This window comes from Procambarus clarkii, chromosome 43, assembly GCF_040958095.1.
Source record: "Procambarus clarkii isolate CNS0578487 chromosome 43, FALCON_Pclarkii_2.0, whole genome shotgun sequence".
NCBI classification, from domain to species: Eukaryota; Metazoa; Arthropoda; class Malacostraca; order Decapoda; family Cambaridae; genus Procambarus; species Procambarus clarkii.
The window spans coordinates 13,557,334-13,571,150 of record NC_091192.1 but is presented as its reverse complement, the minus strand read 5'-3'; the positions used below and the strand labels follow the sequence as shown (position 1 = coordinate 13,571,150).

General features: G+C 50.7%; 2 protein-coding genes across 2 annotated transcripts; both read left to right on the top strand.

The window, feature by feature from the left end:
- The first annotated feature begins 2,473 nt into the window (after positions 1-2,473).
- On the top strand, positions 2,474-2,836 carry LOC123756014 (uncharacterized). Its single transcript, XM_045739028.2, has one exon. The coding sequence runs from the start codon at positions 2,474-2,476 to the stop codon at positions 2,834-2,836; it is 363 nt and encodes a 120-aa protein (XP_045594984.2).
- Positions 2,837-10,329: 7,493 nt separating this feature from the next.
- Positions 10,330-12,165, top strand: LOC138373637 (uncharacterized). The gene has a single exon (XM_069339974.1). It carries the CDS (start codon positions 10,330-10,332, stop codon positions 12,163-12,165), a length of 1,836 nt encoding a protein of 611 aa, XP_069196075.1.
- Positions 12,166-13,817: the final 1,652 nt, after the last annotated feature.

Sequence of the window (13,817 nt, the reverse complement as noted above, 5' to 3'; positions counted from 1 at the left end):
TTCCCATTGACCTCATTTTGTGAGCTATCACCCCGTGGTCACATTTGTCGAACGCCTTTGCAAAGTCTGTGTATACAACATCTGCGTTTTGCTTTTCTTCTAGGGCTTCTGTGATTGTGTCATAGTGGTTGAGTAACTGTGACAGACAGGATCTTCCCGCTCTAAATCCATGTTGTCCTGGATTGTGCAATTCACTGTTTTCCATAAAACTAGAAATTTGATTCGTAATCACTCTTTCAAACACTTTTATTATGTGTGATGTTAGTGCAACTGGCCTATAATTTTTTGCCAAGGCTTTACTCCCCCCCCCTTGTGCAACGGAGCTATATCTGCAGATTTAAGTGCTGCTGGTATCTCCCCTGTATCCAGGCTCTTTCTCCATATTACGCTGAGTGCTCTCGCTACTGGTACTTTACATTTCTTTATGAATATTGAATTCCATGAGTCAGGCCCAGGAGCTGAGTGCATAGGCATATTGTCAATTTCTCTATCTAAGGCGGTCAATCGCCTAAGATCACGAGGAGTGTGCTGAGGGTAGAGCTCTGGGATCTTTGAGATAAGTTAACTAAGGGCAGGGTAGTGAACGAAGTGGAGACATTACCCCGTCCCCCGTTACATCGCCAGGCTGGGGGGGGGGGGGGGGTCACAGCCCCGCCAGGCTGGGGGGGGGGGGTCACAGCCCCGCCAGGCTGGGGGGGGGGTCACAGCCCCGCCAGGCTTGGGGGGGGGTCACAGCCCCGCCAGGCTTGGGGGGGGGGGGTCACGGCCCCGAAAGTATACCCAACATTAACCAATTTCACCTTCGTATGCGAGTGTATCTTCTTTGACAAGTCATCAGCGTGCAAGGGACTTGTGTGTGTCTCTGTCTGCCTCTATCCCTTTCTGTTCCCTTATCCACCACTATTCCTTCTGCCTGTTTTCTTCTCTCCCTCTATCCATTCTCTCCCTTCCTTTAGTCCCTATCTTCTCTCATTATTCCCTCTCCTCGTTCCTCTGCCGCTCACTTTCCTGTTCCTTCAACCACTCTCCTTCCCTATCACACACCTCTCCCACACTTACACTACTATCATTCCCCCTTCCCACAACAGGTGATGGTGAGTGGGGAATGTATTAAAGGCACCGCCTGGTGAGTGCACGGGCTGGCGAGACCAGGATAAGTGTGGAGATTTTAACACATTAACCGACGGAGTTTCAACAACTTGTGCATTGAACACATGTGAGGATAAACGTACACATGAACGGAACGGGCGGCGAGCGCTCCAACCAGCGGCGGGAAGCGGCCACGTTACACAAGAACAGGCACAACATGCCCAGTCAGACAATAAAAAATAATTGCAACAAAGTACCGAACTGAACTCTACAGACACCAACTAAACTCACCAACTTGTACAGCGACATAGACGCAGACTCGATCGATGCCCATGGCTACCTTACCTTGAGGTTACCTTGTTACCTTGAGGTGCTTCCGGGGCTTAGCGTCCCCGCGGCCCGGTCGTCGACCAGGCCTCCTGGTTGCCGGACTGATCAACCAAGCTGTTGGACGCGGCTGCTCGCAGCCTGACGTACGAGTCACAGCCTGGTTGATCAGGTATCCTTTGGAGGTGCTTATCCAGTTCTCTCTTGAACACTGTGAGGGGTCGGCCAGTTATGCCCCTTATGTGTAAAAATGGAAGCCGAAATTATGTATTTAACTACGAAGCGAACCAGGATCCATTTATGAAAATATAATAGAGTACTGCTGTTATCTTGAGGTTATCTTGAGATGATTTCGGGGCTTTTTAGTGTCCCCGCGGCCCGGTCCTCGACCAGGCCTCCACCCCCAGGAAGCAGCCCGTGACAGCTGACTAACACCCAGGTACCTATTTTACTGCTAGGTAACAGGGGCATAGGGTGAAAGAAACTCTGCCCATTGTTTCTCGCCGGCGCCTGGGATCGAACCCAGGACCACAGGATCACAAGTCCAGCGTGCTGTCCGCTCGGCCGACCGACTCCCTCCAACCGACCGACTGTTGAGAGAACCTCACAAACCCTGCCCCGCTCATCACCTTGCGCCACCTGAAATTAACAAATCTGGTGGTAACGTTAATTCCAGGGGTCAGGACCAGGGACTGAGCGCATGGACATGTTGTCAATTTCTCTTTTAAATCCCTCGGCTTTCATGCTAATATTAATTATATTATCTGGGGGTTTCAGGTGTCATTCATAAATTAGCTGTGTAAAAGTCTTTTACTGACCAAATCCATGCAATAAATCATCTAAATTACTGGGACCGCTTAAATATTTAAAACTGTATTCTCAAGAGCTTAGACGAGAGATACACAATACTTTACACTTGGAGGATATTAGAGGGATTGGTTCCAGAGCTGCACACTAGAGTCCACATGAAGCTATAGGAGAAGAAGCCACGACTGTCATGCAGGGAGGACGAGCTCCCAGTTACCATCATGACAGAACGGTAGCTGCTCCTCCCAACATGACGGTCGACAGCAGCTCCTGCCCTCCCAACATGACGGTCGACAGCAGCTCCTGCCCTCCCAACATGACTGTCGACAGCAGCTCCTGCCCTCCCAACATGACGGTCGACAGCAGCTCCTGCCCTCCCAACATGACGGTCGACAGCAACTCCTGCCCTCCCAACATGACGGTCGACAGCAGCTCCTGCCCTCCCAACATGACGGTCGACAGCAGCTCCTGCCCTCCCAACATGACGGTCGTCCGCAGCTCCTGCCCTCCCAACATGACGGTCGACAGCAGCTCCTGCCCTCCCAACATGACGGTCGACAGCAGCTCCTGCCCTCCCAACATGACGGTCGACAGCAGCTCCTCTACAACATGAATAATTTTTATCCTGTCATTCGGATTTATCCCGTCTGTTCATTAGGTATCGCTAATCCCTTCTAATTAACTCCTTGCCTTCAAGGTAACAGTCTTTGAAGGGAATGGCTGTTACCACACCTCAGGGAATCAACACCGTAATGCCCCTTAATGCTAGTAGAGTGTGCCCAGAAAGGTACAAGCTATGTATTGTCAACCGTGCTCTCTTGCGCAGCTGTAGTTGGTAGCAGGTTGGTTAGTTGCTCAGTAGAATGAGGCACTTCCTCGTAAACGATGGATACGTTAATACACATGTTGACGACGTCATCAGCAGGTGAACCACCAGCTCACCCCTAATGAAGAACTCACAGATACTGTCCCCATGTGTAAAACTACTGCAATAACTGTGTTGACCAGACCACACACTAGAAAATGAAGGCACGACGACATTTCGATCCGTTCTGGACCATTCTCAGGTCGATTGTGACACAATCGACCTGAGAATGGTCCAGGACGGACCGAAACGTCGTCGTCCCTTCTCTTTCTAGTGTGTGGTCTGGTCAACATATTTCAGCCACGTTATTGTGACTCATATAGTTATTGCAGTATGCAAACGATATCAATGGGTCACAAGACAGAGGGAAAGAGTCCTGAAAAACATAATGAACAGATACGTGACCCCGAATCAACACTGAACAGAAGACACATCTCATCCGTGAGCTTAATATCTGCTTGAAGTTTTTCAATGTCTTCAGTACGAAAATTACCTCGGTTGAAGACATTGAAAAACTTCAAGCAGATATTAATAAAGTTTTCGATTGGGCAACAGAAAATAATATGATGTTTAACAATGATAAATTCCAGGTACTCAGGTACGGTAAAAATGAGGACCTTAAACATAATACAGGGTACAAAACACAATCAAATGTTCCCATAGTAGGAAAACAGCATGTAAAGTATTTGGGAATAATGATGTCTGACGACCTAACGTTTAGGGAGCATAACCAAGCAAATATTGCGTCAGCCAGAAAAATGATAGGATGGATAATGAGAACTTACAGAGAACATATACGGCACTCATAGACGCGATAAAGCACCTAAATTATTGGGATCGTCTCAAAGCTCTTCAAATGTACTCACTAGAAAGAAGACGAGAAATATCAAATAATATACACGTGGAAGATACTGGAGGGCCAAGTACCAAATCTACACAGTAAAATAACAACGTACTGGAGTGAACGATATGGAAGAAAATGCAGAATATAACCAGTGAAGAGCAGAGGTGCCATAGGCACAATCAGAGAACACTATACAAACATCAGAGGTTCACGGTTGTTCAACATCCTCCAAGCGAACATAAGAAATATTGCCAGAACAACCGCGGACATCTTCAAGAGGAAACTAGATAGTTTTCTTCAAGGAGTGCCGGACCAACTGGGCTGTGGATATGTGGGCCGCTGCAAGCAACAGCCTAGTGGACCAAACTCTCGCAAGTCAAGCCTGGCCTCAGGACGGGCTTGGGGAGTAGAAGAACTCCCAGAACCCCATCAACCAGGTATCAACCAGATATCATCATATACTACAAGAGTAAGAACACCGCCAATTTCCACATGAACTTTTCCAATACCAAACCGCCTTGTAGGAATAAAATACAATTTCATCTTTACAGGTCCACTCGGCGACTGTCAGCGTCAACAACCTCTCTATATAGGCAGAACGACTACATCTCCTGCAAGACCAATGACAATGAACAAACAAGTCATAAATCACCTTTCTACACAACCAGACCATCTCGTGAAATATTCAGACCAGCAACACCTGTTTGATACCTGCTTGATGGGGTTCCTCGAGTTCTTCTACTTCCCCAGCCCGTCCCGAGGCCAGGCTTGACTTGTGGGAGCTTGGTCCAACAGGCTGTTGCGCGGAGCGGCCCGCAGGCCCACCACAGCCCGGTTGGTCCGGCACTTCAAGAAAACAATCTAGTTTTCTCTTGAAGATGTCCACGGTTGTTCCAGCGAATATAAAAAATAGAAATATTGCCGGGAGGATGTTGAACAACCGCGGACCTCTGATGTTTATATATCAGACACACAAATAACACAAATTCAGCGAAAATAGACATTAGACATAATAGATGCACTTCACACTAAGAGACCACATGTAATAATCAATACATCTGGTACATCCTACCGTCTACAAGACCAAGAGAGAACTGTCAATTTACAATCTAGAAACACAGAATGATAATGCTAGACCAGATTACCCAGGTAACCACCTCTCATCACACCCATATAGAATATATATTTCTGCGCCCCTTCTGTTATACTCCCATTACCTCTGCCTGAGGACGCTGCCAAGGTCAATCATAGTTGAATGCGTCAGATTCATTAAGAGTGTAATATGAACTTTGGAGATAACATTTTGCAATCCAAATTATTAAGAACCTTAGAAATATAGAAGATACATGTTAGAATCATTCAACGGGCTCACCATAGCCCGTGCTACGTGGAACTTTTTGTTCCAGGTAGTGAATCTTAAACAACAAAATGTTAGAATCATTGATCCAATCCATTAGGCCTTATTCAATCACTCACACACTAATATTATATATAGTTTACATTTATATACACAGTTATAAGGTAAGGTATAGTACCCGTGAGTGGAAGCAAAGAGTGGAGACTCCAACAGTCGAGTCATGACACTTGCGTCATGGGAGGTTAACCCAACTGTTGGTATATCAGTTGCCTTAGAATCTGGAGCTTGTTGAAACACGGGGATTTGTCACGACTGCATCCGGGTAAGTTGAGCAACATCTTGCACAAGTTGAAATACATTGTGTTGTCTGGCGGTGCAACACTTGCATAACGCAGTCAGAGGTTTGGCCAACAGTTGTCGCAACCTCAGCCAACTCATTTCCAAGATCTGACACGTGTCAATTTCGATGTGGTAATTGTTAACCCCAAATCCGTCACACACACGCAGCTCACCTCACTTATTGAAGACGATGATTATTTGTCTGAGGAACCGTCAATATTACGGCGTTGACAATTTCACAATTCTGTCGCATTTTTTACGTTGGAGTCGTTAGTGGTTATTGTGGTACTTTAAGTGTGAGGGGCAGATTGCATACATTATTGTGCACTACACAAACGTACCACATCCACGTGGACTGGCTCCCTGTCATCCATGTAGATGTAACAACCCTTAAACCACTTGCCTTCTTTGCTCCTGCAACACCTGTTGCGCCACTTCCTGCAACACTCACTGCACACAGAAATAACACCACATGAGACCAGAAGACATGGCAGGATGTGCAGAATACCCCCGTTGAAGAGCAGAGGTGCAACAGGTACTCTGAGAGAGAACTATCAACATCAGAGGCCCGAGAGTGTTCAACACGCTTCCACTACACATAAGGGGCATAACTGGCCGACCCCTCACAGTGTTCAAGAGAGAACTGGATAAACATCTCCAAAGGATACCCGATCAACCAGGCTGTGATTCATACGTCAGGCTGCGAGTAGCCGCGTCCAACAGCCTGGTTGACCAGTCCAGCAAGCAGGAAGCCTGGTCGAGGACCGGGCCGCGGGGACGTTGAGCCCTGAAATCATCGCAAGGTAGCCGTTTCTACTTTTGTTTCGTAAATATCATTAAGATAGTTTGATAATTTAATTCATGCATTATTTCATTAGTGAATCTATATTCTCGGAGAATAAAAGAGTGGCAGTTAATGGTTGATCTCAGTACTTCTTTATTATTTGGTAACTGAAACCGACCTCCAAACTAAGGATACCCTACAGGCCATCCAGGCTGTTCTGTAAAGGAATTGGTAGTTGCAATAAGTTGAGACCTGCGTTCACCCCTTCACACCGTCTCGACTCTCCTTCCCAGACCCCCACCGTCTTGCCCACCAACACCTGCCTAACTGTCCCTTGTTACCATTGGACTACCCCAGTCGTCTCACCCTTCCTCCCCTCAACACGAGGTTATTAAGGGCACCTTGTTTGTTCTGTTTAACAGGGGCATACCTGTGGTGTGGGTTTACCTGCTTGATATCTGCTTGATGGGGTTCTGGGAGTTCTTCTACTTCCCAAGCCCGGCCCGAGGCCAGGCTTGACTTGTGAGAGCTTGGTCCAACAGGCTGTTGCTTGGAGCGGTCAGCAGGCCCACATACCCACTTCAGCTTGGTTGGTCCGGCACTTATTGGAAGAACTTATCCAAGTGTCTCTTGAATACATCCACCTTTGTTCCAGCAATACTTCTAATGCTCGCTGGGAGGGTGTTGAACAGCTGTCGACCTCTGATGTTTATCAACATTGATTTACATTACCATTCCCTGTTTTCCAGCTCGTCACAAAACACGATGACTGTGGTTACTTTGTGATGGTTTCGGGGCTTAGCGTCCCCGTGGCCCGGTCATCGCCCAGGCTTCCCGGTTGCTGGACTGGTCAACCAGGCTGTTGGACGTATCACAGACACAAGCACTTCCTACAACAATTCACACTGTGTTCCGGTGCTCAGCTTCCGTCTCTCTCACTGCTCCCTGTCCTCGACTTGTCATAACATAATTTGTTACATACTACTTTTTACATATTACAACACATAGTTTGTTGCATACAACTTGTTACATATACACCGGGCCCATCATCCGTGTAGACAGAGACCGGGCCCAGTCATCCGTGTAGACAGAGACATGACCCATCATCCGTGTAGACAGAGACCGGGCCCATCATCCGTGTAGACAGAGACCGGACCCATCATCCGTGTAGACAGAGACCGGACCCATCATACGTGTAGACAGAGACCGGACCCATCATTCGTGTAGACAGAGACCGGACCCATCATTCGTGTAGACAGAGACCGGACAAATCATCCGTGTAGACAGAGACCGGACCCATCATCCGTATGCACTGAGATCCACCATCAAACCAGGCAGACAGCGCCCCCCCCCCCCCCCCCACATGTCACAATGTCTAAGACATGGCCAGGCCTGTGGGAAGGGTCTTACCTCGCAGCAGGACTGGTGATGAATCTGTGACTGGCCTGGCCGGCGTACCTGGAACACAAACAAGGAACACGTCAGACCCCCGACGAGCGGGATGAGCAAGGAACACACACTTTATTTATTTTATTTATTAATATATATACAAGAGTTCTTACATTCTTGTAAGAACATACAGCCACTAGCACACATGGCGTTTCGAGCAGGTCCTTAATCCTATGTTCCCCGGAATACGACCCGCCAAATCGTTTAACAACCAGGTACCCATTTTATTGTTGGGTTAAACAGAGGCTACAGTTAAGGACTGACGCCAGTAAATCCTCCCCGGCCAGGATACGAACCCAGGACAAAGCGCTCGCGAAACGCCAGGCGAGTGTCTTAACCACTGCACCACGGGAACTGCTCACCATTTACCATAACTAATCTAAAGGGTTCACACGGACTACCTTTGGAACACTTCTCTGGTAGGGAAGATCCACGCTGGTAAATCTCCCGTTCCTTCCATACGATACCGTCGCTCTACCGTCCGGCCCAGCCACTTGAGACTGACGGTAGAGCGACGGTCTCGCTTAATGAAGGTTGGCGTTCAATCCCTGACCGTCCACAAGTGGTTGGGCACCATTCCTTTATCCGTCCTATCCCAAAGCAGTCTCCGTGGTGTAGTGGTAAGACACTCGCCTGGCGTTCCGCGAGCGCTAAGTCATGGGTTCGTATCCTGGCCGGGGAGGATTTACTGGGCGCAATTCCTTAACTGTAGCCTCTGTTTAACACAACAGTAAAATGTGTACTTGGATGAAAAAACGATTCTTCGCGGCGGGGATCGTATTCCAGGGACCCTTAGGATTAAGGACTTGCCCGAAACGCTACGCGTACTAGTGGCTGTACAAGAATGTAACAACTCTTGTATATATCTCAAAAAAAAAAAAAAAAAATCCTTCCAAGTGAAGCGCCCAGCTATTATAGTCAAAATAGCTTGGCGCTTCTCCTGATGGTTCCTTCCTTCCTAGTGTGAGATGATTAATACATTATTGTCGTTACTCACAATATCATTGGCTAGGTATACGTGCATAGCCTTGGTAAGGTATACTGAGGGCATGCGTTATTACTCAGAAGATTACTCAGAACGCCAGCACCACACATTGAGCCAACATCATATATCACACCGCCCGAGGCGCTATGCGTGTAAATGACTTCGCAAGAATGTAAAAATACCAATCGTATATAACTTCACATACCCATTGTGCCTTCTTGTAAATATTATTATCATTATTATTATTATTATTATTATTATTATTATTATATCTCTTTCGGTGAGAGCATTCGCAAGGAAACTTTGTATGTGACGCAGCATACACGGTAATCAAGGATAATACTTTCCAACGCAGAAATGAAGAAAAAGCACGTATTGAGAACTATGCCTCTTCAACACAAGCAGAGCTAACTGCCATTGTTATGGCGTTAAGGTTTCTTGAACGGAACACTAATGGTGCAGTGATTTGCACCGATTCAAAAGCAGCACTGCAAAGCCTAAGTAAAAATCAGGCAGAAAATCTTGCAATAGTCGCTGAAATCAAGAGAGCTGTGAGAGTACTTACCAATCAGGGAAGAGTCATCAAGTTTCTGTGGATCCCCTCCCATGTTGGAATATGTGGGAATGAACGAGCAGATGTGCTGGCTGCTGAAGGCGCTGAAGGAGACCATATTGAATACTTCATACCCAAGACTCAACTACAAATTAGAGGTATTATCAGGCAACATCACCGTGACAAGGTAACTGAGGAAAGGAGGATAGAAGCACAAACCAGTGAATCTGTACGATGGTACAACATGGTTGCAGCTGGCAATCCCAATCAGTATGGCCGAAGAGGAGGACGACGAGTGAGAGAATCTGTAATAGCGAGAATCCGTCTTGGATACAAATATCCATGGAGATTTGGAATGGAAACAACAGTTGATCAGCGAAGTTGCAGAATCTGTGGTGAGAGTGATGGACACCGCCTTGACCACTACGTGAATGTGAACACCTGAGAGACATTAGGAATAACTGTAGAATAATAAACCCCACATTGTTTGAGTTAGGAAAACACTATTTGTCAAATGTTGATACTGTTCTTAAAAGATTTCCCCATTTTGCACCCGCAAGATAACGTAAGCTTTTAAGGGTTGATAAATGTTAATCTTCTTGTTTGAGGAGCTGTTCACTTGAGACAGTTAAGCAAGTCCCAGCTGTGTCTGGGTACAAGTGACAGGATGAACAACCCAGCGGGTTTTCTTCCTATTGGGGAGTGTTGTACATTCTGCTATGGCGGTATGTTCACTCACAAGATGAGTGGCGCTGCCCAATAAACTCGCCCCTCGGGGCAAAATTTAAAAAAAAAAAAATTGTATGTGACTTCAATTGACCGTGTGATTGAGCGCACAAACGTGGCTCGCACTTGTTTGTGTGACAGCTACAGGCTAATGGATCAAACAACTACTACCTCCAGCCAATTTCCGAACAATGGATAGGCTGAATGAGCAAACGACCCACCACAACTACGGACCACCCCATAACTATTGCCCCGACCACTGATTCTGCTCCACCACTACTGCCACCACAACCCTTGGCCCACAACCACGGCCCACAACACTTGGCCTACGACCACGGCCCACAACCACGGCCCACAACCACGGCCCACAACCACGGCCCACAACCACGCCCCACAACCACGCCCCACAACCACGGCCCACAACACAACCACGGACCACAACCACGGCCCACAACCCTTGGCCTACAACCACGCCCAATAACCACACCCCACAACCACGGCCCACAACCACGGCCCACAACCACGGCTCACAACCACGCCCCACAACCACGGCCCACAACCCTTGGCCTACAACCACGCCCCGTAACCACGCCCCACAACCACGGCCCACAACCCTTGGCCTACAACCACGGCCCACAACCCTTGGCCTACAACCATGGCCCACAACCCTTGGCCTACAACCATGGCCCACAACCCTTGGCCTACAACCACGGCCCACAACCCTTGGCCTACAACCACGGCCCACAACCCTTGGCCTACAACCACGGCCCACAACCCTTGGCCTACAACCACGGCCCACAACCACGGCCTCACAACCACGGCCCACAACCACGGCCCACAACCCTTGGCCTACAACCACGCCCAATAACCACACCCCACAACCACGGCTCACAACCACGCCCCACAACCACGGCTCACAACCACGCCCCACAACCACGGCCCACAACCACGGCCCACAACCCTTGGCCTACAACCACGCCCCACAACCACGGCCCACAACCCTTGGCCTACAACCACGGCCCACAACCCTTGGCCTACAACCACGGCCCACAACCCTTGGCCTACAACCACGGCCCACAACCCTTGGCCTACAACCACGGCCCACAACCACGGCCCCACAACCACAACCCTTGGCCTACAACCACGGCCCACAACCACGGCCCCACAAACACGCCCCACAACCACGCCCCACAACCCTTGCCTCACAACCACGCCCCACAACCACGGCCCACAACCACGCCCCACAACCACGCCCCACAACCACGGCCCACAACCCTTGCCTCACAACCACGCCCCACAACCACGGCCCACAACCACGCCCCACAACCACGGCCCACAACCCTTGCCTCACAACCACGCCCCACAACCACGGCCTACAACCACGCCCCACAACCACGCCCCACAACCACGCCCCACAACGATGCCCCACAACCACGGCCCACAACCACGGCCCACAACCCTTGGCCTACAACCACGGCCCACAACCACGGCCCACAACCATGGGCCACAACCACGGCCCACAACCCTTGCCCCACAACCACGGCCCACAACCACGCCAAACAACCACGGCCCACAACCACGCCAAACAACCACGGCCCACAACCATGGCCCACAACCCTTGGCCTACAACCACGCCCCATAACCACGCCCCACAACCACGGCCCACAACCACGGCTCCCAACCCTTGGCCTACAACCACGCCCCACAACCATGGCCTACAACCACGCCCCACAACCATGCCCCACAACCACGGTCCACAACCACGGTCCACAACCACGGCCCACAACAACGCCCCACAACCACGCCCCACAACAACGCCCCACAACCACGGCCCACAACCACGGCCCACAACCACGGCCCACAACAACGCCCCACAACAACGCCCCACAACCACGCCCCACAACCACGGCCCATAATAACGGCCCACAACCATGGCCCCACAACCACGGCCCACAACCACGGCCCACAACCACGCCCCCACAACCTCAAATACCCCTCCCACTAGACTGCCAAGCACAAAATATCCCGACGTCCCTATAACCCCCATATTCCCGAGTGCTACACACTAGTACCCTCTAGCAAGACTTGCACCCCTCCCTTCACTATCTTGTAGACCTCTCTATGACTCCCCCCTACCCTCGCTGCCTGGCCAATAGCACCCTCTAGCAAGACTCTCTCGACACATTTATGACCCCCAGTCCTCTTTACGACCTACGGGGCCCTCCAGGGGACCCCAGGGGGACCCCCAGGCGGCCGTCAGGGGGCGCCACCATCAGTGGAACAAGGGAGAGCACCAATATATCACATATAATGTTCCAAAGGCAGACGGACCCATCTCTGCTGTCACGCGCGGTGAACGCCCGGCCAGATTTGTTCATGGGAGGTGGGGAAGGGGGGCGACCCCCTCCTGGGTGGAGTGTGAGAAAGGGGGAGGGGAGGGGGTCCGGCTCGACGAGCGAAATGGGCAGGAAATGGTCCCGGCGGTACAGAGGTGGTCAGGGGAGTCTTGCTTAGCGGGACTACGAGAGGCTAATAGCAGGTCATTAAGACCTAGACTCAACCTCCCGCCAGTCACTACTAGGAGAGTTCTGTTTGGTAAGCCTCGTCTTGAATGCGGGGTAAGCCACCATAAACGGGGCAAGCCACCGTAAGCGGGGCAAGCCACCGTAAGCGGGGCAAGCCACCATAAACGGGGCAAGCCACCATAAGCGGGGGCAAGCCACCATACGGGGACAAGCCACCATAAGCGGGGCAAGCCACCATAAGCGGGGCAAGCCACCATAAGCGGGGGCAAGCCACCATAAGCGGGGGCAAGCCACCATAAGCGGGGGCAAGCCACCATAAGCGGGGGCAAGCCACCATAAGCGGGGCAAGCCACCATAAGCGGGGCAAGCCACCATAAGCGGGGCAAGCCACCATAAGCGGGGCAAGCCACCATAAGCGGGGACAAGCCACCATAAGCGGGGACAAGCCACCATAAGCGGGGACAAGCCACCATAAGCGGGGACAAGCCACCATAAGCGGGGCAAGCCACCATAAGCGGGGCAAGCCACCATAAGCGGGGACAAGCCACCATAAGCGGGACAAGCCACCATAAGCGGGGCAAGCCACCATAAGCGGGGCAAGCCACCATAAGCGGGGCAAGCCACCATAAGCGGGGCAAGCCACCATAAGCGGGGCAAGCCACCATAAGCGGGGCAAGCCACCATAAGCGGGGCAAACCACCATAAACGGGACAAGCCACGATAAGTGGGGGCAAGCCACCATAAGTGGGGTAAGCCACCATAAACGGGGCAAGCCACCATAAGAGGGGCAAACCACCATAAGCGGGGCAAGCCACCATAAGCGGGACAAGCCACGATAAGCGGGGGCAAGCCACCATAAGCGGGGTAAGCCACCATAAACGGAGCAAGCCACCATAAGCGGGGCATGCCACCATAAGCGGGGCAAGCCACCATAAGCGGGGCAAACCACCATAAGCGGGACAAGCCACCATAAGCGGGACAAGCCACCATAAGCGGGGACAAGCCACCATAAGCGGGACAAGCCACCATAAGCGGGACAAGCCACCATAAGCGGGGACAAGCCACCATAAGCGGGACAAGCCACCATAAGCGGGACAAGCCACCATAAGCGGGGACAAGCCACCATAAGCGAGGCAAGCCACCATAAGCGGGGCAAGCCACCATAAG